This window comes from Oryzias latipes, chromosome 14 (genome assembly GCF_053564925.1).
Source record: "Oryzias latipes strain Hd-rR chromosome 14, Olatipes_Hd-rR_3.1".
NCBI lineage: Eukaryota > Metazoa > Chordata > Actinopteri > Beloniformes > Adrianichthyidae > Oryzias > Oryzias latipes.
This window is the reverse complement of record NC_136250.1, coordinates 26,070,312-26,097,125: the sequence shown is the minus strand read 5'-3', so window position 1 is coordinate 26,097,125 and position 26,814 is coordinate 26,070,312. Positions and strand designations below refer to the sequence as shown.

The 26,814-nt window shown below is 38.7% G+C and overlaps 1 protein-coding gene across 1 annotated transcript; it reads right to left on the bottom strand.

Moving 5' to 3' along the window:
- Window positions 1-34: 34 nt before the first annotated feature.
- kcnj6 (potassium inwardly rectifying channel subfamily J member 6) lies at window positions 35-24,940 on the bottom strand. The gene is made up of 3 exons (XM_004076772.5): window positions 24,768-24,940; window positions 10,709-11,629; window positions 35-1,153 (listed from the first exon to the last, which is right to left on the bottom strand). The coding sequence occupies exons 2-3, from the start codon at window positions 11,604-11,606 to the stop codon at window positions 801-803; spliced, it is 1,251 nt and encodes a 416-aa protein (XP_004076820.1). The 5' UTR covers window positions 11,607-11,629; window positions 24,768-24,940; the 3' UTR covers window positions 35-800.
- Window positions 24,941-26,814: the final 1,874 nt, after the last annotated feature.

The following is a 26,814-nucleotide window of genomic DNA, read 5'->3' as shown; positions in this document are numbered from 1 at the left end:
TCATGAACCTTAATTAAAAAAGGAAAGGGCCTCCTTGGGTGCATAATAAGCGCTTATTGTTTATTTATTGTCAATGCTGTTCGGTGACATGTCAGGGATTTCTGGAGACTGAAATATCAACCAACAAACTCCTGCAGACCACAATTCTCCAGTGTGCAAAAGTGAGAAAATGCAGTTTTAAAGGGCCGTTGTCTGAAGTCCGTCAGCTGTTAACAGCTGGGCATGGCGTCGTGTAGAACTACTTCAAACAAACATAGGATTCTAGGAAGAATTGGTCATTGGTTTAAACTAGAATTTGCATCCATTGAGATTTTATACTTTTCTCCTAAACATTATCCTCATACAGAATATGTATGATACAAGATCAATTTTACTGCAGGTAATGTCTATACATGCTTAGATATAATCCTGTAAAACAAATAATGAAAGCTGTATACATACAGTAAGGCATTGAATATATACACAACTAACCTAAAGGTATCAGTATCAAACATCAGTCAAATCTTCTCACAGCAACAAAACAAAGAGTTCAAAACTGCTTATAGTATATACAAAAATACTTATGCAAATGCCCCTAGGAATATCTTAATAGAAAAAATAATAGGAATCCTGTCAGGAGGACATCACATTTGAGTTGAAACATGCATCTGCCGCAGTCCAGCGGTGGCCACATGTCTACATCTTTATCTGTTCTGGGGGTCACTCACTGAGAAGAGGCGGGTCTTGGTGATGGGATTCTTGGTCTACTGTGCTCATTGGTCTTCGTTGTGGGGTTCCTTCAGTAGTGTCCTAGAAAACGGCTACACTTTGGATTCACTCTCTAAGTTAGCAATGTCCCCGTTCCTCTCGCTCTGCTGGCTTTTCTCCTCGCTATCCGGGTTGGTTTTGGTCTCCGGACCCTCCTGTTCAGACTCCGGCAGCCCCTGCTGGCTGAGCTTACTGCCTAGAGACCAGGTGAGAGGCAAGCGGGCGCGGCTGGCCATGTCAGCCAGCTCTCTGGCACTGCAGCTGGGAGTGTCCGTCTCATAGATTTCGTGGAAGCTGTTGTAGTCCACCTCGTAGAAGCCGTCCTCCAGCGTCAGGACGGGCGTGAAGCGGTAGCCCCACTTTATCTCACTGCTGACGTAGGAGCTTCGGGCCTGGCAGGTCATTCCTAGAGACACAAATTCAACATACAGCCTTTGAAGATGAGGTAGTCTAATCGAAATCAATACTTTTTAACAAAAAAACAGAGCATGTCTCTCCTTTTTGCTGTTTCCAAATAGTTCAGTGTTTTTCTTGTAATAAAACTCATTTGAATTCAAGGCGGACGTGTCAAACAAGACAACTGTTGGAACAAAATCAGAGTTTTATTCTCCAATCTCTAACTTGAATCAAATATTGTAGTTATTATTAGTCGTCATGAAACCAGTGTATTTGTTTTTCTCTTGTAAAGTCTTACATTAAGGTAGAGCTGCCAGTGGTTAACTGGTAAACTCATGCGGCTCCAGTTCTAGTTTGAAACTTTCCTAAAACTGTAACACATTGCTATTATTAATTTTTTGTTATTAATTTTCTCTTAAAAATCACTTACATAAGGAACAAAATATACCTTGGTTTTTCCTTTTCATTTATACCAAAACCAAAGAGCAGCTTGAAAAGTGAAAGGAAAAAAAAAGGGGGACAAAAGCGAGAGGAAAGAACCACATGGGACAGACCATTTCACCTATCAACATTATATGTCAGTGTAGTTTAAAAGCCCTAGAATCCAAAAGTCGACTTGTGCAAAAATCTATTCAAACAGGTTTAACGTATTCTGTCCATTTTGACCATTTCTATGAAATCTGTCTGAATTCAAATCGAGAATGAACGTTTTTACATAATGTAAATCTTCTGAGTAATAGTGACCCACTCCTCTATTATTGGTGGTTGCTGTTTGTACCATCTTTGAATAAGAGCTTTTTTACTTGCTGCCAGCAGAATATAGTTTTTTTTTAATCCGTATTGTTAAATTCACCCAAAGTCCAATTTCAAAGATGCATTCCTTGAAATTTACATGGAAAATCGATCATAAACACGTTCTGCAAATAGGAGAAGTTGCTCTTTTGTTCAAACTGAACGGAGAGGTTTCTTGTTTTTTAAAGGAAGAAGGTGAAGCTTTGGCACAATTTCAATAAGGAATAACTACCCCATTTACAGGTACGCTGGGTTGTAACGTCACTCTACACACCATCATCACTTTGAACCAATGACTTAACAGCCCGCCTTTCTTCTGAGCCAGGCACAATCATATTTTGTCTTTAGGTTCATGGATGGTTGTTTCTCTCTGCATTCAAGACGGTTCGCCAGCCCTCCTCCCCCTGTTCTCCTCCCTGGAGCGATGCTCTAGCCACCATCAGTATTTGGCTCTGGGGTTTATGGATGTGGCAAAGCTTAGTGAATGTGGGAGTGATTGTGTCGCCCTGCGTAACACTGGTGACCTGTCCAGGGTGTACGCCCAGCAGTAGCCCGGATAGGCCCGCAACTCCATCCCACATGGACGTCTTTGGCTCAGAGCCTAACCAGCAAAGATCTTGGACTTATTTCATGCAAATTTACACAAATAAATGTTTACACTCATTTTCCAATATCTCTTCTTATTGAAACTGTTTTCTAAGACTATTCTTTTAACCCTTTTGCTATCCTAGGCACTTTACCATTGGGAGTTGGGTCATCTAGACCCACTAGACAGTGCTCTGAACCTTTTTTCTTCAATGATTTGTGATCTTCACTGGTGTCCATGGATTACATGAAATCTTTCCACCTTTATCCACCTTTGTCATGGTAGGGAGAACACGTCAATGTAAGGGTGGGGTTGTCTAAGATAGCACAAGGGTTAAGCTAGGATTAGGAAGCCAAACACTTCCCTGCTTTATGTCATCGGGAGGGCCGGTGAGCACGAAGGACCCAAAATGCAGAGACGGGAGGCATACGGTTCCAGGGCATGGGGTTTATGAACTAACAAAAGCGCTGCAGAGCAGGGAAACTAAACTAAACTTACTGTGGGCTAGATAGGAAAAAAAGGGCAGCAGGCAGGCGGTCAGTGAAGAGACGGTATGGACCAGCACAAGAGGAAGTTAGAGACAAGACTTAAATACAAACAGAACTGACAAGACACAGGTGACAGCAATCAGGAGAGATTGGAACCAGGGAAGTAAAACTCAAAACCATGACATGCAGGAAACCTTCAAAATAAAACAGGAAACAGAACTCAAATCATGACAGTGACATCACGGAAGCAAAAACTAAGACAAAGAAACCCAAACCATGACATTTTCTTCTGCTGTACTTGCTCTCTTTTTTAAGCTACTGTACACAGCCAAGAGACTACATTGTTATTTGTATGAGCTGTCTGTTTTGAGCTTCATTCCTTAGTTTTTCTCCTGCGTTGACAGGAGCTCCTCCAGAATGACGTCTCCATCCAGCAATCTCCTCGGTGCCTGTGTGTTTTTTTTCTTCTTTGAGCTCTCCAATGTTCAAGTCTGTTTGCATCAAGTGGTCTCTCTGTGGTCTTTGTTGCTGCACACGGGACACTGGGAGCTCAGACAACTTTTCTTTTAGTGTTTGAGAAATAAAACTCTTTGAAGTTTCTTTTCTTGTGTCTTTCCTGAGTCAGTTCTGTTCTGTTTCATCAGCCTAAGAAGAGCAATATAAATGATACTATTAATTTTTTTAAATAATTTTCTTGTATCGTCGTTCTAAGATTCTTTTATTTCTAATTGTTGTTACAAGCCACAAAGTCTAAAAAAGAAAAAAAACAAGAAGACTTAAATATCAGTTTGGAGCTTATATCTTTTTTATTGATCTGAGAGGCTTTCTCTGCTGTAGGTTTTTTAATTTTAGATTTTGAAACAATTTCCCATAAAAGATTGATACTGTTCTCATACAACTATTAATGTAGGGTCCCTTTTAGGTAACAGGGACATCGCACATTAAAACACTTTTTTAAAAAGAGTAAAATGCAATGTAAATAAAAAATGAGCAATAGAAATATGTAAAATTATTGATGGGTAAAAATTTAATGTAAATATAAAGGAAGAGTAGAAGTTAAACATTGTATGTGGATAAAATAATTGAGCCTAAAACCAATAGTTTTATTTTGTTGAATGTGAGGCACACAGGAGAGGAAGGTCAGTGTTTTATGAGGACTGACCGGTGTCTTTGTTTCTTTTTGCTAATCAAAGTTTAGGTTATACTCCTCAAAAACAGCCAAAAAAAACACATCTGTTGCAACCAGATGACATTTCAAAGTTGCTCCCATCGGATGCAATTTGAAAATAATCTAAACGTAGCTGCAGATCTCTTAAAAAGTCCCTATTTTCCTGTGATTTCTCTATAAATTCATAGCTTTTGGTCTGTTGAGACAGAGATAAGCATCTATTTGCTTTGATTTAAGGCTCTTAAGTCAAATGTTGAATGGTTTTAGGAGGAGTTCAGGATCCGGATGGCTCATCAATCTTCTGTCAAGTGTCTGTAAAGGCTTTCTTGCAGCTTTTTGTTCCCATCCAGTCTTCATTTGCTTCTGTTATTCCCGGCAGAATTCCCTGCGGCTCCCAGGAGTCTCAGAGAAATCACTCGGTTCTAAAAACAGTTTAATCTGCACAGCTTTATTTCCTTTACTGGAACTTTATTGCATCTATATTAAAGTTTGCACCTGTCACCGCTATGAAAACAGAATAATAAGAGCTCACTGTCAACGGCTTATCAAGAATCCAGACAGCCAGGTTTAAGTGAATGACAGCTGAGCGCAGCGCTTTGCACCCTCCAGCAAAGCAGTCAAGCATTTCTGAAAAGTGGTCAATGATGGTGTTCATTTTTGCTTCATCCTGTCCTAATAGCGGTTTCTCTAACGACTGTAATGTCCCCGGACTGCCCGCCTATGCCATGAATTGCCATGGAGGCTTGAAAAAGGATTTAGATCGTAAGTGGGACCGTGCAGGTGAAGGAAATGGGTTTTATGTCCATTACTGGCCTGAACTGTAAAAGGTTTGATCGTCCTCACATTTGAAAATGAGCATCAAATCACCTCTGCGCTGAGGTGATATGAGCAGAGAAATATTCCTGTTCTCACAAAAAAATGTATATTCTACTCGTGGAAAAAAATAATCATGTGACAACTGAAGTGTGAAAATGTTGTGACACGTTTAGAAGGAGGAGGAGGCCCAGCTTTGAACTGAGAAGACTGTCATGAGGATTTATTGTAGTAGGGGGGGAAAACTATAAGTGTGCTGGGAAAGGTTTTAGTAAAAACTGCTCAAGGAAACACATTTTCAAAAGAAAAAGACGCACTGACAACCATCTCACACTATGTTGTGTTGAGGCTAGAGCGAGATGGAGGTCATTTTTCAGATCCCACACTCGCACTGAGCGCGCTGTCACGCTGATGTTAGCATTTAGGTCAAAGCACCTCTGTCTCCAAAAACTGTTTCCCCACAAAGCACAAACACATACCTTTAAATAATCTCGATGAGGTTTTATAAAGCAGGTTCATTATATACAATCCTTTGATCATACATAAAAAAAATAATAATTTTATTCACTCAGCTTTGATTTCAATTTCTAAAATAAAACCAAAGAGAAAAATATGTGTGGGCAAAAAATAGTAAGAACCCCCGTAGTTCAATAGCTTGTAGATCCGCCGACAACAGCTTAACTTGGAACCAGTGTTTTTGGCCAACATGAAAAAAACCCCACAAAGTTTTTCCAGAATTTATGAAAAAGACTGACTTTGATAAAGACAAGTATTATTCTAAAGAACCTCAATATGATGCCTTTTTCATTTAATAAAAAATGCACTTTTATCTGGCAGCAATCTAATTTAAATTTCCTGTTTTCATGATTGAGTGATGCACGGTTTACATATTTTTATGCATTATTTATTAGTTGTTGATTCTTTATGTATGACTGTTGCACAGGCCAGGAAGCACTTTTTGAAATTTCATTGTTCTAGGGAGAAAAATACATATCAATATCAATGAGTGAAATATTTGGATACAGCTTTATGTAGTTAGTCAGTGATGGATGTAAAGGTGCACAGTTCAGTCATTTTCTTAATTTACTTAAAAAAAAAACAAATAACAATATAAATACATATAAATAAAATATTTATGCTTAATCCTAACTCTATGTTTTGCCTTGTGAATGTATAGAATTATGTACAGAGCGATGAGTTTCCATACAACTCATCTGAAGCATGCTTCTTGGTTCTTGTTTTGTTCATTATTCTAGGAAATGACATCATCAAACCCTGGCCCTTCCCAAAAAATGGGTGAGTGGGTGGAGCCTGAAAGTTTCCCAAATACATGAGGGCTGCTCTAAAAATGACAATGTCAAATCAATCACCTCCTCCTGATTTGTGCAGAATCTGGAACTAATGTTTACTGAAAAAAATTAAATTCATAAAAATTAATTTCCAGTTATGTTGTTACGAGTAAAAAAATTAGCAAAAGAGAGAAGACACGGCTGTAAACGTGCATGTTTGTATAGTTGGACTAGTTTACACTTGACTTTGTAATGGGCCTCAGGTACTCAGTGAGTCCACCTACTTTTGTATTTAAAAGGGCTTCATTCTGGAAGTATGAGATGGTGAGAAAGCAACAATTTTCAGCTCCTTCTATATTCTCTCTGTTTTGAAATTCTACCAATTTATTTGCTGTGAATTTAGAAAAGTCATCGCAACCTTTTCCCACTTGATTTTTGGATATATCCAAGATCTGCCAAAAAAAAGTGTCATTTCCTGCATGTCCTTACCTCATTATATGTATTATAATGATTATAATTTTTAAAATTTTTGCTATGTCTGCTTAGTTTTGAACCAAATACTTAAATGGCCAAAAAGTCAACACTGAGCAACTATGTACTGGAATTAAAAACCCGGTTTAAGTATATGCAGAGATCACAGGGAAGCATTTAAAAGCACACTTTTAAAATCTTGTGGAATGGAAGCATTGACACATTTCTGTTTTTTTATATCATAATATATTTACATTTTTGAAATATATAGATATTTCTCCAAAACCACCTTGACCGCTTGTGCTATTAAAGCATTAAAATGACCTTAGTTAGAATATAGTTTAATCTGTTTTTAAAGTGTTCCCACTGGTAGTTATGATTTTGCAGTTTTTAGCTAAAATTGAAAAAAAAAGAAAAAAAAATGTCGTTTTTAAGACAGTTTCTGCAGACCGGCAGGACTTCATCAAAAATTCCCCTTTGAGTTGTGGGCTTGAGTCAGCTTCCACTGATATCCCATCATCCCTTTGTTTACTCTCTCTTCCGCTAGCTTACAGCCCCTCACAATCTCAAGCTAACATTACCAGTAAAGGAAAAGCAATATTGGAGATATCCAGCCGTACAGTTTAGCTCCAGACTCCACCTCAGACGAGGAAAACAAAGACGAACATGGATCAACTTGTCTGCAAGTGGATGCATCAGAATGGAGCGGAGCAGGGAGGTTTTGGCCCGCCCACTACAGTTTCTACGGCATGATTGAAACTTTTTTCAGATGGCAATTAGAATAAAAACTCCTCTCAGAAATGCATTTTTTAAAGCTTAAATTATTCTATACATGTTATTAATTGTGAGAAAAAGGCTGCAAGAAAATCTAAAACAAAACCCACCAAAAACACGATTTTTATTGGAGTGGATCTTTAAAAACCTCGGAGTTAATACATTAAAAGTGACTTTTTAAACACGCACCCTTGTGTTTTATTGCGTCTATTAAAAAAAATCAAGTCACGTTGAAACAATTCTTGAATGCAGCATCTCCTCTCTCATCCTGAAGCCTCGGTCTGCTCCCTGAGATGGAAGTCTAAAAAAGTGCGTTTAAATTTGTCCGTACAGTCTCACACAGTGCAAAAACAACTGCAGCTGTAATGCGTTATGATTTCTGACACAGCCATTGGCTTTCAAACTGTGGCTGCGTTCAAAGGGGATCCTTCCTTGACAAATAAGATTCTGATTAATTTGTTCTGCGAGGTGGAAACTGCAGATCTTGAGAGGATTGTGGCACCAGATCTCGCTGGATAACAGCTCGCTGGTGTACAATCAAGCGGGCATGGCTCTTCAGGGTGGGCGCTGATGGTTTTGTCTGGGAGTAAAACAGTATGTAATTCCTCTGACGGGGGCTGAACGCTGCGCCATTACAGCTGAGGTCTGTCTTCTCACCACAGAGGAGTGCTTCTACATCTGCCGACTGTCATCGAGCACGTTCATGTGAGGAGGGTTTAGTGCAGAACAACACTGAGCGGAGATGACAGCAGCGCCCCGAGCTGAACACCAACAGCTTGATGTTGAATCACCGGGTATGCCGAATATGAGGAGGCTCATTGAGCGGAGGAGGGGGTTCTGCTTCTCCTATGAGGTTTCAGTGGCCTCATGTTCTTTTCTATTTATGCCAACATAAAAAAACTGAACATGAAACTCATTGTTTTCAATGCTGATTTTTTGAAGTGTTTTGAACTGTCCAGTGCCAAACAATTATAAAGTAAAGCAACTTTGAATAAATGTTGTGAGTATAAACTATGTCTGTTTATCAGTAGAATCCCTTCAAGATGAAAATAGTGTTATTAGTGTTTTTAACATGGTGTTATGGCATTTTTCTCATGAGGAAAGAAAATCTCTGTGTATTTCTTCATTGAAATCGTTGTGAATCAGGTGCAGAAGTAAAAACGCCATTTGAAAAAGCTTGTAGATTACAATCTACAGTGGGTGGACCATAAACTCCCTGCTCTGCTCCATTCTGATGCATCAACTGGGAGACAAATAGATCCACAAACGTCTTTGATTTCCTCGTCCGAGCTGGCGTCTTGCTCTAAACTATTTGCCTGGGTGGCTCTAATATTGCTCACCGTTTATGTTGCACTGGTAATGTTAGGCTGGGGTTGTGGGGGCTGTAAGGTATCAGGAGGGCATGTAAAAAGGCAGATTATGGGAAATGGGGGCAGGCTTACTCTGCCCCAACAGAGATGGATTTCTAATATACTCCTGCTGCTCTATAGGAACTATAGACACGTTTTGTTTTTTAATTTGGGTGGAAACAGCATAATCATGATTGAAAAACCACTGAAAACATTTTTAAAATACATCCAAAAATGGTCACAGTGAGACTGTCATGCCACAAAATCATAAATCCTATTCAAACCTTATTTCTATGGAAATAAGGAAGCATTTCTACACAACTAAACTGCTATTACAAATTGCAGAAGATATTTATTGGCTATAAATGTTCACTTTCATATGCCTGCAGTTACTGTGTCTCTGGTTAAGCATTCTTTGTTTTCTTTTTTATGTATTTTTACCCAAGGAATTGGTTGTTTTTTTTTTGGGGGGGGGGGGAGTTGGGGGGTGGTTACTTTTTCAGTCACTGAGATTTTGTTTTCTTCATATCCTTCCCCTCTTGTCAACATTTTCAGTTGTAGTCCTTTATTCCAGGTTATTCATCAAAATATCAAATCCTTTGTCATCGTATTTCTGGGTATCCACATGTATAAATATAGAAACAGTGACTGGTTCACAAAATGTCAGATTTTTTTTACGGCAGCGTTAAAACAAAAAGGTTTCACTTACAATAATAATGTTTTTTGAAATTATTTAATTACATAATCTTAGCACTGGGCAACAGTGACAGAATAATTCATTTTCCTAAAAATTGTAAAATAAAATAAAAATAAATGACTTTCACTTGGTACATTGATAAGAAAAATGATTTTTTTTGTCTGAATAGAGGCCAAAATTACAACAGAGTCATTAACGCTGCATCAATAGTGGGTGGAGCTTATTGAAGACTTGCATTTGGGGTAAAGAAATAGGATGACATGGATCAACAACTTTATTCTGTGTAATCTGATCAAATATGTTTGGACAAAAGGATTTATGTGGTTCTCTTTACCTCAATGGTCTTAGTTAATAAAAAAAAGAAATTCAGCCTCCCACGTTTCATCTTCGTAGAAAATGTGTGAAAATGATGCAGTGTTTGCTTTACGGTAAAAGTAGAAAGTGAAAAGCTGTGTTGCTCTTTGTGGATTTCTATTATCAGCTGCTCCAGAGTCACATTTCCTGTGAAAAAAGTGTGCAAACTGTTTTGCAACAGAACAACAACCCAAAAAACCCCCGCAAATTTTTTTATTTGTCTATTTTGGGGTTGAATTTTTTGGTTTTTTTAGGTCGTCATCATTGATAAAAGGTTGCAAATGTTGGAGATGAAGACACAAGAAAAGTCACAATTAAATGTTGAACTCGAACCATGAAGTAGGCTTATTTGAACACTTACAGGAAATTAAATGATAAATTTACAAGAATAATGGCTCTCTGTTACTAAAAAGCCAACAAAAGAACTCTTGTTTTTATAAGTTTAGTGAGTGATCAGTGATAAGAGTATAAACCTATCAACAATTCAATCCCAAGCACACCTTTTGTCCCTTCAAAAACAGTAGAGGCGGTACACCATTCTAAAGAAATGTTTCATCAAAGCCTAAATTAGAAATTGTGGGTCTGTTAGCAGAGCAGCTGATCTGCCAAATGGTTTGCTTAGTTCAACCCTCAGGCTTGACAGTTACTGTGTCCTTAGGGAAGACAGATAACCACATTGTCCTAATTAAAAGAAACCTGTAGACCCCTTAGCTTGAAAAGTATCTGCTCAATGTGATTGAATGTAGATTTTAACATGCATCGGGTCCCAAATGAGGGTACTCACCTGTGGCCTCCACCATTCCCTCCAGGATCACTACTATCTCCAGGTCCTCCTTGGCGAGATGGGCCTGTGAGATCTCCCAAAAGGGGCTCTGCTGGTTAATCTCATGGCAGATGATGAGAGGCGACACGAGGAAGAGCCTGTCATCGCCCGTGTTGTAACCCACATTGATGTCCGTCTGGTTCAGAGGGATGAACTCCCCCTCCTTGGTCTGCTTAGACTTGATGAGCTTGGCTCTGATTGAAGCCTCGACAATGTGTGAGTTCCTCAGGTCTCCGACTCTAAACATCAGGCACAGGCGTCCATCTCTCATGGAGATGACTGCATGGGTGGAAAACACTAGTGTCTCAGCTCTCTTCTTGGGCTGTGAGATCTTAACAAACATGCAACCCACCATGAAGGCATTCACGATAGATCCCAGCACGGACTGGACTAAAAGCAGAAGTATACCCTCTGGGCATTTGTCCGTGATGACTCTATATCCATAACCGATGGTGGTCTCCGTCTCAATGGAGAACAGAAAAGCAGATACAAAACTGTTCAGGTTATTCACGCATGGAGTCCACTGATTATCTGCAAGATGGTCCAGGTCACCCCGGAGGTAAGCGATTAGCCACCACATGAAGCCAAAGAAGAGCCATGTGACCGTGTACACCAGCACAAAGATGAAGAGGTTGAACCTCCACTTGAGATCCACCAGCGTGGTGAAAATGTCTGTCAGATAGCGGTACGTCTCCCGCACGTTGCCGTGATGGACGTTGCATTTGCCGTCCTTCTGGACGTACCGCTGGATCTTCTTTGTTCGGTCTTTTTCTGCCAGCTTTTTGGGCAGGTCCTCTCGGGCCTGCTTTGGCAACTTTGGCTTCTTCATGACGACGGGGCTCTCCACATCCTGCTCCATGGGCTTTCTGATTGAATTTACGCCTGTAAAAAGGAAACATGGCCGTAAGTATCAGTAAGCAGGAGCTGTAACTTGAGCATGCACTGAAGTGATGCAAGGAGATGAACATTTTTAATGCAGCATAGCCAGGTTATCTTAAGTTTTCCATTCAGATGTCATGGCTTTATAGTTACATAATGGGAGATAATCTGAAAATCAAAATAGCTAAAACGATTAATGGATTGTCAGCGACTTTTAAATGTGTTACTTTCATTTCTTTTCATTTCATTTATTTATTTGTTCCTTTCATGAAAATTATTTATGCCCAAATGTTTACATGTTTGTTTTATCTATTACACATTTTCATGACTTTAATCAAGGTTCAAGATTCCTAAAGCCTTAATCACATGCACCCTTTTTTGGGTTGTTCAGGCCCGCGAGGGGTCTTAGAGAGGAGCGGGTGCATCTTCCACTCCAGAGAAAAACCCCAACACCAGAGAATTCTGGTTGCTACAATTAGATATAAAATTCTTCACAAGACTTAGGAAAAGTCAATGCATCCCTTATCTCTACACACAAATGTTTACAAACAGACACAACCAAACGTCATTTGCTCACATCAGCCAGGTTTCGACTGAGAGCCAAAAGTGACATGTCACCTCACTTTGTTTAGTGATAACATGTGTCTATGGTCACAGCTCACTTTGAATTTATGCCTTTCTTTGTTTGAATAATGACAACAAAATGTGGATATAATACCTTAACACTACGAAACAGTTTTCCTTCTGACAGTGTGTCCACCCTTATTTGGTGAGCTTTATTAAAGCTATCCAGCTGTGCAGTTTTGAGCCAGATGCCAGCTCAGATGAGGAAAACGAAGAGGTACATGGATCTAGTCGCTTACAAGCGGATGCATCAGAATGGGGTGGAGCAGGAAGCTTGTGGCCCACCGATTGTAGCACCTACATCACATCTACAACCTCAGTCCAATGGCATTTTTTTCCTTCTGCTCCTGATTTACAATAATTTAAATGAGACATACTCAAAAATGCAGTTTTGACTTTAATTCCTAAGTATATTTCTTCCATCATTATGAAAATGCCACACCATTTTCAATGGAGCGGGTCTTTAAGCAATCAGTTTCACTGAACCAGCTCTAAACATCCTCTGCTACACCTCCAACAAATTGATTACAAATTGTTTAAACAATATTATTTCATCTGTGTGACTCAGCAGGGCTAAGTGGGCTTCCCATTTAATCTACCTTTATTAACCCTCTCAGAGTGCCAGGGTTTTTAATGACAGATGCAAGCTGGTCCCAGAACAGGGATTTCTGGGATGGAGTAGAATCATTAGATGTCAACAAAAGGTTTCAAACTCTCTCAAGGCCAATTCAAAAAGGTAACGTGTCCTAAGAACCAAATGATATTATTTTGAAAAAAAAATCCTAACTTGATGTGGACTTAGACTGTCAGCTATGAAAACAAGCCATGCAAGCAGATAATATCATAAAACCCTCTGGTCAACCTCAGATGAACGGCCACTATGCATAATTACTACATAGTTTATGCATGAGATTGCATCTCTGCCTTGCCTGCGGGAAACTTGTTAGCACCCACACTTCCTAAAGCAAACAGCACTTTTTCACTGGATGAAGGTTGTAAAGCTTCTCCATAGGGAGCTTGTCATGTGAAGTGGTCCTCTCAGGACTAAAAGAAACAGAGACATGACGGAGTTCAACTGGGCCCCTGTCTCTGTTTCTTTTAGCCCTGAGAGGATCACTTCACATAACAAGTTCCCTACATTAATATTTTTTTCACAACTGTTTTAGGTTGTGTGCTAAAACAAACCATCACTGAAAATAATGTTTTTGAGTAATTCAACTTGGAGCTGGCAGCATGAATGGAACTTAACTGTCTCAAAATAAATTAACTGGGACTTTACAACAAGGGACTTGATAACAATACTTCAGGCTTGAGCTTTAGGACTCGTGCACTATTTGTTTATCCTTATGTTTACCTGTAGAACCATTAAAACTATTTCAACTAAGAGACTGAAAACTTAAAACTTGACTTGTAATCAAAGACTTGAGGACTGACTTTGACTTGAGGACAGACTTGTGATTAAAGTCTTGGGATTCAATTTTGAATAGTGATCACAGAATTTGGGACTACTGGCTGGATGATTGACTTGGCCTAGTAATCAAAGCCTTGTGACTTAAGACTAGGAAATTGACTGACTAGTGATCAAAGGCTTGAGACCATAGAAGAGACTTGACATGGACTGGAAACCAAAAGCTACAGACCAGAGACTTGACTTTGACTAGTGATCAAACGCTTGTGACTGAAGACCAGAGACTTGACTTTGACTAGTGATCAAAAGCTTGTAACTGAAGACCAGAGACTTGACTTTGACTAGTGATCAAAAGCTTGTGACTAAACACTGGAGATTTGATTTGGGCTAGAGATCAAAGATGTGTGACTAAAAACTGAGGACTAGAGACTTAAACTACTAGAGACTTAAACTAGTAGATCAAAGACTTGTAACTACAGACAATAGACTTGACTTTAACTAGAAATCAAATGCCTGTGCCTGAAGACTGGGATTTGACTTGGGCTGGTGATCAGAAACTTGTGACTTAAGATGGGGATTTGATTTAAACTAGTGATCAAAGGTTTGGGATTAAAGACTTGAGACATGACTTTGACCTTTGACCAAATGCTCGTGACAAAAGACTAGTCTTGACTAGTGATCAAAGAATTGTGACTAAAAGCTGAGAACTTGACTTGAGCTTGTGATCAAAGAGATCAATTTGAAATCAGTCTTGTTACAGAAGACACAAGACATTCCTTAGACTCTTGCTCAGAATCTAAACCTAACTTAAACTTGTAACTAACTTGAAACTTGAGTTGTAGATAAAAAAGACAAAAAAACTGAATTTTTAAACATAGGCTTTACAAGGCATTTGTTTAAAGACTTGAAACTTAACTCATACCGGTGAACAAAGACAAACCTTTACTTAGATTTGAGGCTAAAGACTTTTAACCAAAGAAAAATTTTTTATTCTGACTTGAGATCAAAGATACTTAACTTGTGAACCCGCCGAGTCACTGTGCAACGAGTTATTCAGGACCTAAATCCTCCGTGTCTTCTCACCATTTTTTCATTATCTGCTTAAAATTAACTTGAGCTTTAAGAAACACCTCAAACTCGTTGTGTGTCTGATTTTTGTCATCCTCTGGTCTGCACTACACAAAGCTTTGAAAATCTCTTCTTCCAGTTTAAATGCAGCACGTAGTCCGTGATTTCACATCCATTCACCCTTTTAATAATGTCAAATGTGCCGCAGGATACTCTGAGAAGTATGTGTAGTGTGAAAGGGCAGCATAATTACAGCTGTTGATGCTGCATTAACAGGTAAAAATTAATTACAATGTCAGGAAGGTGAGACTGTGCTTTCAGGCGATGTATGGAGGTCTTTGTGTCATTAAAAATTCGGCAGAAGGTTTTCTACAGTCTGCACTTATGCATGCAAGTGTCAAAGAGCTTAAGAGTGCTTCTCTCATAGCCCACTGTCTGAAGCAGTTATGTACTGTATTTATTATTTAAATGACTCTTATGTTGCTTAGTTCAAACCAATGCTGCACAGAAACAGTGAACACGGGGGTGTTTTTGCCGTCTGATATGGTGAGCTTTTGTCAAACAAAAACAAGCCCTTAAAAAAGCAGAGGGCACACTGTAAGTACACTCCATGAGAAATAAAGTTTTTTTGTCTAATACTGCGTGAGTGTCACATTCCAGAAGCAGAAACCCTCGTGTTTTTGCTCAGAGCGCTCGTGACTGTTCGCTGTCAAGAGGCGATTCTCAGCATAGTGCTGCTCTTGGCTTGCTCCGTGTTCACTGCACGCGTGGAAAGAAAAAAACACACACACACAAATAGCAGAATTGTGGTGTGAATCATCCACTGTGGCTGTCAGATTAAGAGCACCACCACTGTTGCTGTGGCCTGACCCCAGATCAGAACAGACTTCCTCTGCTGTGAACATCCAAGCCTGAGCCACCATCAGTGTTTCTACCGCTGGAACAAATGAATGCGTTGAAGCCGTTCTGCTCTCCATCCACGGGGGAATATTAGGAGCTTAAGCAGCGCTGGTTTCCATGGCAACGCACAGCTCATTTCTACCAGCAGCTCACAATTTAGCAGGAATGTGCTGGATGAGGGCACAACGTTGGATAACATTTGTCTGTTTCATCTCGTTTTAGCGGCCCGAGGAAAACACAATGCGCAGCATCTGCTTTGTCCGCGGACCTGCCATTCACGCGGCATCTTTTTGTCTTGTTTTATTGTCCTGATGAATAACTGAATAAAAAGATGGCCTTGTTCAGCGGTTTGTTGGCAGGAACTAGAAATATATGATGAAAACAAAATAGAGTTTATCTAAGGATAACTTCAGATCAATTAGTCTGTTATGACAATCACAGACGGAGAATAAATGATAGACGAGTAACTGGTTCTAAAAGGTTCTTTAAGTCATTTTTTATTACCAAATTCTGTGTCCAGGTCATGTTTTCAGGTGTCGTTTGTAGTCCCAGACACCTGGTTTTAGGTAAAAGTCCTTTATAGCTGTTTCTGTCCTGTTCTTCCATCCATTGGTTTTGCTTTTTCACTGTTTTGCTAAACTCTTAGGGGCACAACGTCATGTTGCAGGTTTTTGGATTGCCCCAGCCTCACTTCTGTTCTTTTTTAACAGTGTCATTATAGAGTTTATTTATCCCACATGTCTCACGAGTTTGGGTCTTCCACATCCACTTTTCCTTACACACAATAATAAAAAGAAAACTCGCAGAACTAATTCATTATTTTAGCTGGGGATCAGAGCTCAATAAAATCTGTATTTTTATTTATCAGGTTTTGATTTACAGATTCTGGATGTAATGTATTTACTTATGTTTATTGGTAAAGAAACTCCCCATAAAAATGACTAAAATATTTTGGTTTAAGGTTATATTATAGGTATATTATATATATTATAGGTATATTATATATTAAGGTTATATTATATAAAATATAAAAGATATTGATTGTGCGTACATTTAAATTTGTACAAAATATAGAAGAATTTTACAGTGTTTAACCACACATATGGCTTAACTTTTATCAAGAAGTTTTCTATTTCAGCGATAAATCTGTAACGTGGTTGAACAAATAAGAATCTCATGAAACATCATTTATTAAGCACAAAATTGAAAAAAAGGAGCACTGAAATGTGGTGATTTTTTAACTAATTGTTTATTTGTGAGCAATTTGACTGACTAGATTGATTATTTTTGGATTAAATATAATCTATCATAACAGTGCCCAAATAAAAGACAAACTTTTATAATTAGATCTGGTTCTTTAACAAATGGTTTATGTTTTCTCATGTTTATAAGAAATTCATGTGAGAATTTTAATGTTTGCCAAGCAACAAGAGACGAGAAACAGCCCAACTGATAGATTTTTGATATATTTTTAGTAAAAAACAAAAAAAGAAAATTTATAAGCATAGAAAAAAATTCAATCAGGTCTTGTTGTGTCTGCTTTTTGTTAAATGTGACAAAAGTGTCAAACGGAAAACCAAAATGATGCTGACTGGCAAATTTACACGATAAAAGAAATAAAAAAAAGACATCTTTCAAAAAACAGACTTTTTAATCCATATGCCAATAATCTAAAATATGAATTGCTTCATTTGTTGTCTTCTCCACTACTGGATCTATATTCACCAGATCTACAAGATGATTTAAATGTACACATTATTGTGGGTCTATAAAGAACATGTTGTGTTATCTTTGGTTGAATTTCTGTTTGTTTTAAAACTACAACTACATGTAGCATCACACAAAAACACTTGGCGACGCATGTTGTGCGACACCAGTGTGAATATCACACAAGTGTTGTTTTGTCGCAGTTTTTATTATTCTGTGTTTTTATTCGCTGTCAGCCACGTTTCTCTCGATTCTAGTTTGAATTTGTTTACGGAAATGAGACAAAAACTTCTTTCATAATAATTCCAATGTCAGATGTCGGCTGTGTGGGTCTCAGAATGTCTAACCTCTCTCCTCCTAAAATGACAGCCCTGTACCTCCCTTTTGTGTTATCTGAATCTAAACAATGTTAAAAGCTGCAGTTTGGCTTCACAGAGTCACAGAAATGTGATCGGTGTCCATTTGTCCCAAACCGGTCCTGATCGAAAATAAGGAAAGTGAGACAAATGCAAGACTCGCCTTTTTGGTTTAGTCAGCCACTACATTAAAATGTAACTTCTTCTTTAACAAAAAGCAAACATTTGTAAGTATAGGTGACCCACTAGTGCGACATAAATGTCTAGTACCAGGCTAATATGTTCACAATTAGCCAATTTTTTCCACAATTTGGTGTTTCTGGTGTTTTGCTGTTGCAGTGCAGAAAAAAAAAACGGGTCTGTTATTTGCCAGTGAAATCAATAAGAAGGACAGAGTCACCACATTTAAACAACAAAAGACAGCCAACATTTGCATTTTTTTATTTAATCAATCTAGGCTTCATTCAAAGGACTCTACATTTGGTGAATTCTGGGTTAAAAAGTCTTTAACTGGAACAACAACAGAAAGAAAACATAAATGTTGTTTTTGAAGTAATCCTTCATAAACTTTAGGAATTGAAAAACAACCTGTAGACCATGTTTTGTTCAGATCATACATTTATATTTTATAGCAACTTTACTGCATTCAAGAACACCTAATGCAATACAACGGAAGAGCTGCTGAACTATGATAATGTCAGTTTAGTTTATGTATCATGCTCACGCTACAGCATACACAGACTACAAAACTTGAATTCTGACAGCAAAAAAAAAACGTTAGTTCACTCTCTTTCCTGTTTTTTTTTGCCTCTGCGTTTCTTTTTAAACAATGACGAGGACGCGTTCAGAGCACTGAGCCTGCTTTTGGCTGACCTTTTCTTTTTGACAGCAACAGCTGAGGCTCATGGTTAATGGAGCGTCTGAATCTATTTGCATGAGCACTAGTCTATTGAAACTCCCCGACATCGAATTTAGGACACGGAGGGGCTAGAACAGAAGGTTGAGGTTCCTGTTGTGGTAATGGCGTGTCACAGAGTGTTGAACTACACCTAAGACACCTGCCGCCGTCCCGTTCTGGGTCGCAGGGTAGACACAAACTTTCAGATCACATTACATTTATCTCACTGTGAGGCTGGTGTGCTAAAATGATGACAAAGCTCAAACAGGCTTTGTGGTGTTAAAGACTACTAAACGTCCATTTAGCAGTGTGCAAATAGGAAACAAGAAAAGTGTTTTGGGTCCCTCTACGATCATCTTTTAAATCTAATTTCAAAGATCTACCAGTGGTCTTTTTAATTATGATTATGCCGTTTTTAATCAAAACACTTGTCTACTAGGGAGACACAAAAACAAAACTCAAAAATGCCATTTTAAGCTTAATTTTCTTCATCATAAGAAAAATGCCACAAGCACATGTTAAAAACACCATTTTCATTGGAGTGGGCCTTAAAAAATGCATCTTTCATCACAAATTTTTGGATTTTTTAGCTTATTTTTTTACATATAAGGGTTTTTTGTTTTACAAAAGCTTATTTTTTTTACTCTTTACATCAGTCATTCGATATAAGCTACCTGATTGCAGAAATGCTTTTACTCCTGTAGCCAATACTCCCAGACTTAAGATTTTAATTTACTTTATAATGTGACTCATATTAATCAAACTAAAATATATTTAAACTATGCAAAAACAGAAGTTATTGCATAGTTTAAACCTGCATAATATTTAAAGACTTTAATTTGAGAGATACCATCATTTGTAGTTAGTTTTTTTTATATATATGTTGGTTTTTATTACAATCTTCTTTTTTTTAACCATATTAACCAAAAACATGAAAGTTCCTTAGGTTACACGACAAATGATCAGCTTTCTGCAGACAGCATTCAGTAACACAACTGTAAGACTTCCAAAAAGCCACCAAAACACATTTAGCCTGCAGCAAGATGCTATGCCTGCAGGCCCAACCGTGAGAGATGAAGCTCATCTCTAAGGACAGTCTGACAAGTGTGAACACGTCTGTGGACGATCATGCCGCCCCGCATGCAGCCCGGTTTTAATCTTCACCGTGTGGGTGAGAGCGGCGACCCACGTGGCTCCATCCAGATGTGGCCAAAACCAAGCGGAGGCCGCATGGGAACGCTTGCTATTTTGAGGCAGCTGAGTTCTGGCGGCGAATACGTCACACAGGAAAAATGTACATCTTTAGAGGGGTTTTTTTTTTTAGATATGACCTCCAGTTTTAGTGGAAGTGCAGCTATATTATGTTAATCTATTTAAAGTCGCTGATATCTGTGTAGAAAAAGATTCCAAACTGCTTTGTTTATTGTCTCTAAGTTGCTGTGAGAAAACTGCAACCAACTGAGAGGCTCCACACTGATTAAAGGAGTGACACATTGGAAAGGTGCAAAAATGAAGACGAAGATAGTTCCTCTGAAAAGGGAGGAAGACATATACCTCCAGTCCCATTGGATTTTACACTTTTGACAGCCTAACACACAATTTTCAAGAAACAAATGCTCAATATCACTCTTTAAAAACAGAAAAAGAACCCCTGCAGTGAAGGACTGTCATGCCCAGCAGCTCATGATCAAAAAAACAAACCAAAGTTGATCTGGTTTGGAGGAAGACGATACCTTATTACAAGAAAATAAAACGTTTTTCCAAAGATGACTGCATAATAAAGATCCTTCTTTAAGATTAAGTCCCATTTGAGATGACTCATTTAGCAGAACTGCTGGCTTCCATAGGGAATAACAATATTTACACGATACAACAGCCCACAGAGTCCCTGATTTGATTAAACAGACTATCTGCAATCCCAACGGGATGCACCGGACATCTGACCCCCTCACAATAATGATCACAGCACAAAACAAACTTTAATTACCACAAGCTCTTCCTCCCTCATCGCCTACGACAGAGTGTTAGAAACACCAAAAAATATATATATATGAATAAATGTACAACTTTAAAATTTAAAGTTGTACATTTAGCCAGCTACACTGACAATTTGATTTTGTCGCCAAAAGGTTCAGAATATCTTTGTTATTAAAACCTGTCTGGATATAAATCTTCAAAAAATGCTCCACATCTTTCATCTTCAAGCAAGGCTCCGATAGAGAGAAAACTTTGGTGTTTTTTCTCATTAATTTATGACTTTTTTCTCAGAAATTTACGAGATTTAAAGACGTTAATTTGCAACTTTATTCTGGTGATTTAACACATTTTTCTTATAAAATGTAGGGCTTTAAGTGGTAATTAAAAAGAAATTATAGTTTGTAAACGGGCCCTAAAACTCTGTTGTAATCCCCCATCTTCAATTGTCAATTTTCAAAAATGTCACAAAATTCTTTTTTTTTGTTTTTACTGGTGACCAACATGATCTTAGAAGTCGAGGTGGGTACAAAATATGGCCCTTTCAACTATTTAATGAGGCCCACAAAACTGGAATAAATTATACTGATAGTCCTTGTTATTGTTTTATTTTCCCTGTAATTCTGGTGAACTACAAATAAATGCACCTTTTAGGAATAGAAAGTTTTGCTGCACTCTTGTTGCTTTTCTGACATTCATGTGTGTTTTCTGAGTCAGACAGTCATGTTTCCGATCTTTCCAACAGCACATGAATGCAGCATTGTTCTAAAATTGTCTTTTTCTCTGAGGAACATCAACCCATTGGTGCAATTGGAACTAAAGTGAGGACAGAAGCCACAAATTTCAAAATAAAAAATCCAAAATGTTCGATTTTAAAAGATATACATACATTTTTAATCAGAATTGTAGTTTGTTTTGGCTCAGATTCCAGTGACATTTTTTAGCTTCTTTGATTAATAGATGTTTATTGGAGGCAGTGTTGCCAGATTGGGCGGGTTTCCGCCCAATTGGGCTTCTTTTGGTTATGTTGGGCGGGTAAAATTGGCATTGGGCGGGTCTATAAAATTTGGGCTGCTTTTCAAAATATTTAGCGGTTTTATTGTCATTATTATTATTTTTCTTATTATTTAAAATATTAAGTAAAAGTATAAAAGTATACTAATTAATATATAGCGTAAAAAAAGCATTGTGAATATATGAAACATTACAGTAATCCCCCTGTTTAGTTCCCCCCCCCCGCGAATAACAAAAATCAGCGAATAATTGACGCTGTTTTAAAACTCCCAGAGCCTCTGCAGAGTCAGAACCCTATTCTGCCGTTTGGGTTCATTTCCAAAAGATGGAGATGATGCAGGGCTTTTATTGGCTTTTATTAACCTTGTCAGAATGGTTACAGCTCGAACAAAAATAGCGCAGCCTGCTTATACACTCAGCCGGAGTAGAATGTTCAGCCAACGCACACCCAGGTAGGCCCCGCCCCCTCTAATCCACCAGTCACCAGCCCACCGCTGATTCACATACGCTGTGGTCCAGCAACTGGCAGTGGCAGAAAGAGGGGGGCGCCATCAAAAGCCATCTAGAGTACACGATACGAGAAACCTATAACTGGATTTTCTGTACTTATTTTATAAAAAAATGTATTATAACAGACTTATTATATAATAATTTATTATTATTGCGTCATTTTTTATTAGGCTATGGCTATACTTTTACGTTCAACATTAGGTTTTTGCTAGGTTGAGATTTGGGCTGGTTTTTATTGAGGTGGGCGGGTTTTACGATGAGTTTGGGCTGGAAACTGTCGCTCAGATCTGGCAACACTGATTGGAGGCCTTCAATAAAATTTCAAATTCACAAAATTGCACTGAAAAATCTGTTTCTTTGGCAAAATGATTTTAATTTTTCTTTTTTTGGTTTTTCAAAAGAAAAAGAAAAAAACTACAACTTTTGAAACAGTTTTTGTCAGGAGCTGGTGGTGTAGGACCTAAATTGCAGGAGAATGGGCTTGATGGCAGAACCTTAAACTTTTGATAAATAACCTTTGACATTACAAACCCAAAGAGCAAGTAAAAAAAACAATATAATAATATAAAAATAATATAAAAAGAAGTGAGAAAGCAGATAACCAGAGACATAAATACACTGTAGACCATTAGCACAGAGACAGCTTTGGATGATTGACAACGAACACCTGGTGTGACTGACAGAGAGAAAACAGCAACAAGAACAAAACTAACACCAGACTAAAACTCTCAATCCTCATTTTTTTCTTTAAAATTAGACCCACTACTAGTTTGAATACCAAAACTTAACAACCAATGTCTAACCATAGCAGAAAACATTGATATGAAAGCTCTGGTTATGAGCAGCTTGAATGCGTTTTTGTTTTTGCTATCATTGATGTGAGTTAAAAAAAAGCATCATTCTCAACAGGAAATGCCACCAACTTGGAACGGGTGACAAAGAAAAGCTACTTCATGAATTATTTACATTTCTTAAATGTACGTTTTTACGTTAGGATGACCACAAGTTTGGAGGGTGTAAAAGAAACTATCAGATTTGATTTTAAGACAAGGGTCAGAGGTCAAATATTTACAGCACATTTTTCTAGTCTTGATGCAAAAACATGCAGCAAGTCAGATTGCAGTGAAAAAAGTGAACAATTGCTATAGAGATGTGACAGAATGGGTGAAGTTTGTGGTTTGCCAAATTAAAATCGATAAAATATTTCAAACTTTATAACATTACCTTCCAGCAAAGTGTTTCCCTCAGAAAATGACCCCTCGTCTGCTTTATCAGTTATTAAATGAGTGAGGACAATATACATTTTAACTATAGATTATCCAATAATTTAGCAATCAGTAAACTTGTTATTCCAACACTGCAAACATCACATTTGTTAGGGTCTTTAAGTCAGAGTAGCTTTGATGTGGTTTTGATCTAATCTTGCAGTTGCTTTGTAATAAGATATTTTTAATTTTTTTTTTTACAACAATCAAGATGATCAAAGGAGGACTCTGTTGTCCTAGAGTTGCTAGCTCACAAAAATTAACCCATTTACACCGGAGCCTTAGCTCCAGTGTTGACATTCTTTTGACTAACGTAGCTCTTCATCCATCTACGCATAATTCCAGTGGATTCTGAAGGAGAGAAAAGCAGCTTTGAGCTGAAACGCAACACTTAACAGAGTGCTTACACAATCAACGTAATTCCGCTAATTCTGCCACCGGATAAAAATGAAAAGTCGCTTTTCTCCACATTAACAGTCAAAGAGTTACAGTAGGTCAAAGAACATGTGCTAATCAGGTGACGCAGGCGACATCTCTGGTGTTAAAAGGTTAAACAAGAAAAGCCAACCAAAGGTTGGCCTCAAGAGGGTGCCACACACAAAGGTCAGAGGTCATGGCAACAACAACGTTTTTTTCTAGTCTTCCTCTAACAAACATGTCTTCCAACTTTTATAACTGGGGGCAAAAGTAAAATGTTACAGTGCCATAAAGGTTGCCATAGCAACATAGCATAAGAACCTAATTTACTTTATATACGTATGCAATATTGTTAAACACCATCAGGCTAAATAGAGTTTTATCTATTTTACAATCTTGGAAATCTAAATATAAATCAGTGATGCCATAATCACACACTAGAATGAACTTTTAGAGCTCCTAAAGTATGTTATGTTGTTTTCTTTCTTCCCAAATAAAAGTCCTATTCTCTCTTACAGAGAGGTTTTCTGTGCAGGATAGGGCTAATCGTTGGGATCAGGTGCAGGTTGGAGATTTCTCGTTGTAATGGATATGAGCTGATCCACATAATAACAGCCTCTTTATGTTGCCTCATTTTCCGCCTTTCTATGCAGCAGCCAGCCTCGTTTATTGGCCTCCTCCGTGTCCTGAGGAGCCGTGAGGCTGCGGGCCTGCAGCTCCAAACATCCTGGTAACACCCCCACCACCACCCCCATCACCACCAACATCTTCCAGTTTCTCCCATCCCGCTTCCCGTCCGCGCGGGGAGCCGGTCAGCAGGACCCCCTGAGGCGAAGCTCTCCTCCTCACCTTCTTTTTCCCTCTCTTTCAGTCTCATTTCTGTCTTAATTAATCAGTGAGTCGTCTCTCACTCTTATGTAACTCTCCACCCCCACCGCGCCTCCTGTAACTGCTGATTACATTGATGGCTCCCGTGACCGGCGGCAGCGGCGCGTCTTACCTGGTGCGGCAGCAGATCGGTGGTCATTCTATGCCCCGCATGAACAGTCCGCAGCTCCCCGCAACCAGGACGCCGCGCGCGAGCCGACTAGAGAGGACAGCCGCTGAATCCCCCCTTTCCTCCATCCATCCACGGAAAAGACGGCCGCCCGCCTCCACCCCTCCGCTGGTAGAGAGACATAGGTGGGCAGCGAGGAGAGAGAGAGGGGGAGGCGGAGAAATGATGGATGAAAACAGTTCAAGAGGAAGATGCAGGCAGAGGAGGGCATCCAAAATTATACTTATGTAAGAGGAGCATTACTTCAAAATAGTACTTTACTAATTCAAACAGTAAGAAAGTACTACCTTTTTATCCAAGAAGTGTTCAGGAAAAAAATAAAAACTGGAAAAATAGAATTCAGGTTTTTTCAGACTCAAATGAATAAAACGTAGCCCCCTCCTGTTTTGGCAACATTACAGATCAATAGAACAAATTAGTGATTAAAATTTAGGATTTTTGCAGATATTGGAATTATCTAGTCCCATAAATGCCTACTTCAATGAAAATTGGGATTTTAAAATGTTTTGTTGCATTTTTCTGAGGACATTTAAGAAAATTAAGCTTGAAATAGGGTTATTGCGCATTTCTTTATTTTAATAATGGTGAATCAGGAACAGAGAAAAAAAAAAAGAAAAAAAAATGCAGTTTGAATAAGCTTGTAGTATTGACAGGGGCTACAACAGCAAGCCAAAAGCTCCCTGCTCTGCTCCATTCCGATGCATCCACGTGTAGACAATTAGAATCATGTATGTCTTCATTATCCTAAAACTGTACGGGTGGATAGCTCCAATTGTGTTCGCCATTTTTGTTGCACCAGTATCATTGGTTGGGGTAGGCAATTTGATGATGACCAGTGGGTGAGTTTGAACTTTCCTGATGAACGTGGGTGATGACGTGGGTACCGAGCTGAAGTGCTAGTGATCCAACTGCGTGGCAAGATACATGGTGTCGTGGCATGGTTGGAGGTTTAGGATCTTAGGGGGAATTCTTGTGAATGAAGTTTGCGAGAGGACCCAGGTAGACACTCCTGGGAGATAACCTGCAGGCGAAGAAGAACACTTGATTAGAAGAGCAGACAAAGAGTAAAAACACTCTCGGCAGCCTATGGAAACCATGAGTCCAGGAACTGCACCATAAAGGGACAACAAACTGGCAATGACTGCTGGGGAAGGTCCATCTTATATAGGAGCAGGCAGGCTGATGAGGAGAGTGCCAACAGCTGGGCCCAATCTAGAGATAAAGAGCAGAGAAGGGAGGGGAGAAGGAGATGACTGCTGAAGGTACCATGACAAATGACCTGCTTTTAGGACCACAATTAGACTGAAAAACATCAGTTTAATTCAAAATCACAGCCTCCATGAATGTGGTAACTCCATAGGAACCATAATGTATTTTGCACCTCGGGACTTGATAAATATATTTGCAGAGTTTTGTGTTTCTGCATCAAAGTACATTTTCACGTTTCCTAGCAACCAGCATTTGCCCGGCACACCTACATCCTTTTCAAAAACAGCGTATGACACCTGGTTATTATTACACGAGGAACCTCTTTATTAATAATCAGTTTATTTTCTTCATGGTTGCAGTCACCGTGCCTGGAGTTAACCGTGTTAACTGACTGGGGTTTGGGTTAAGGAGCAGCACAGTAGAGCCTTGTTGTCTCTCCCTATTGTCACATTTCAATCACTCTTGAAATTAAATGAAATTATATAGATATAGATATCAAGCAGTTGCGATTTATAAGGGGTTTTGGCTGTGAGGCTGCTGAATAACTATAACCAGAAGAACTGATGAAGAAATTTACAAGCGAAATTTAAAACTCCTGAATGCACATATAGCTGCTGTTCACACTGGACAAGCAGGGAGGGGCTTCTTTTTCTTTATGTACTTTTTGCAGAGCATGTTCGCCACATGCAGTTGGAAGAGATTTGGTGCGAAACGTTAAAGCTCACATCTTTTTTGCTAAAAGACTTGGTGTCATTTCATTCCATTCGGGCACAAACCGCAA

Excerpts from the sequence above, each read along its gene's own strand:
- kcnj6 (XM_004076772.5), bottom strand. The coding sequence starts at position 11,606 with ATGGAGCAGGATGTGGAGAGCCCCGTCGTCATGAAGAAGCCAAAGTTG. Across the intron at positions 1,154-10,708 it reads GGGAATGGTGGAGGCCACAG|GAATGACCTGCCAGGCCCGA; the intron begins GTGAGTACCCTC and ends TTGTGTCTCTAG.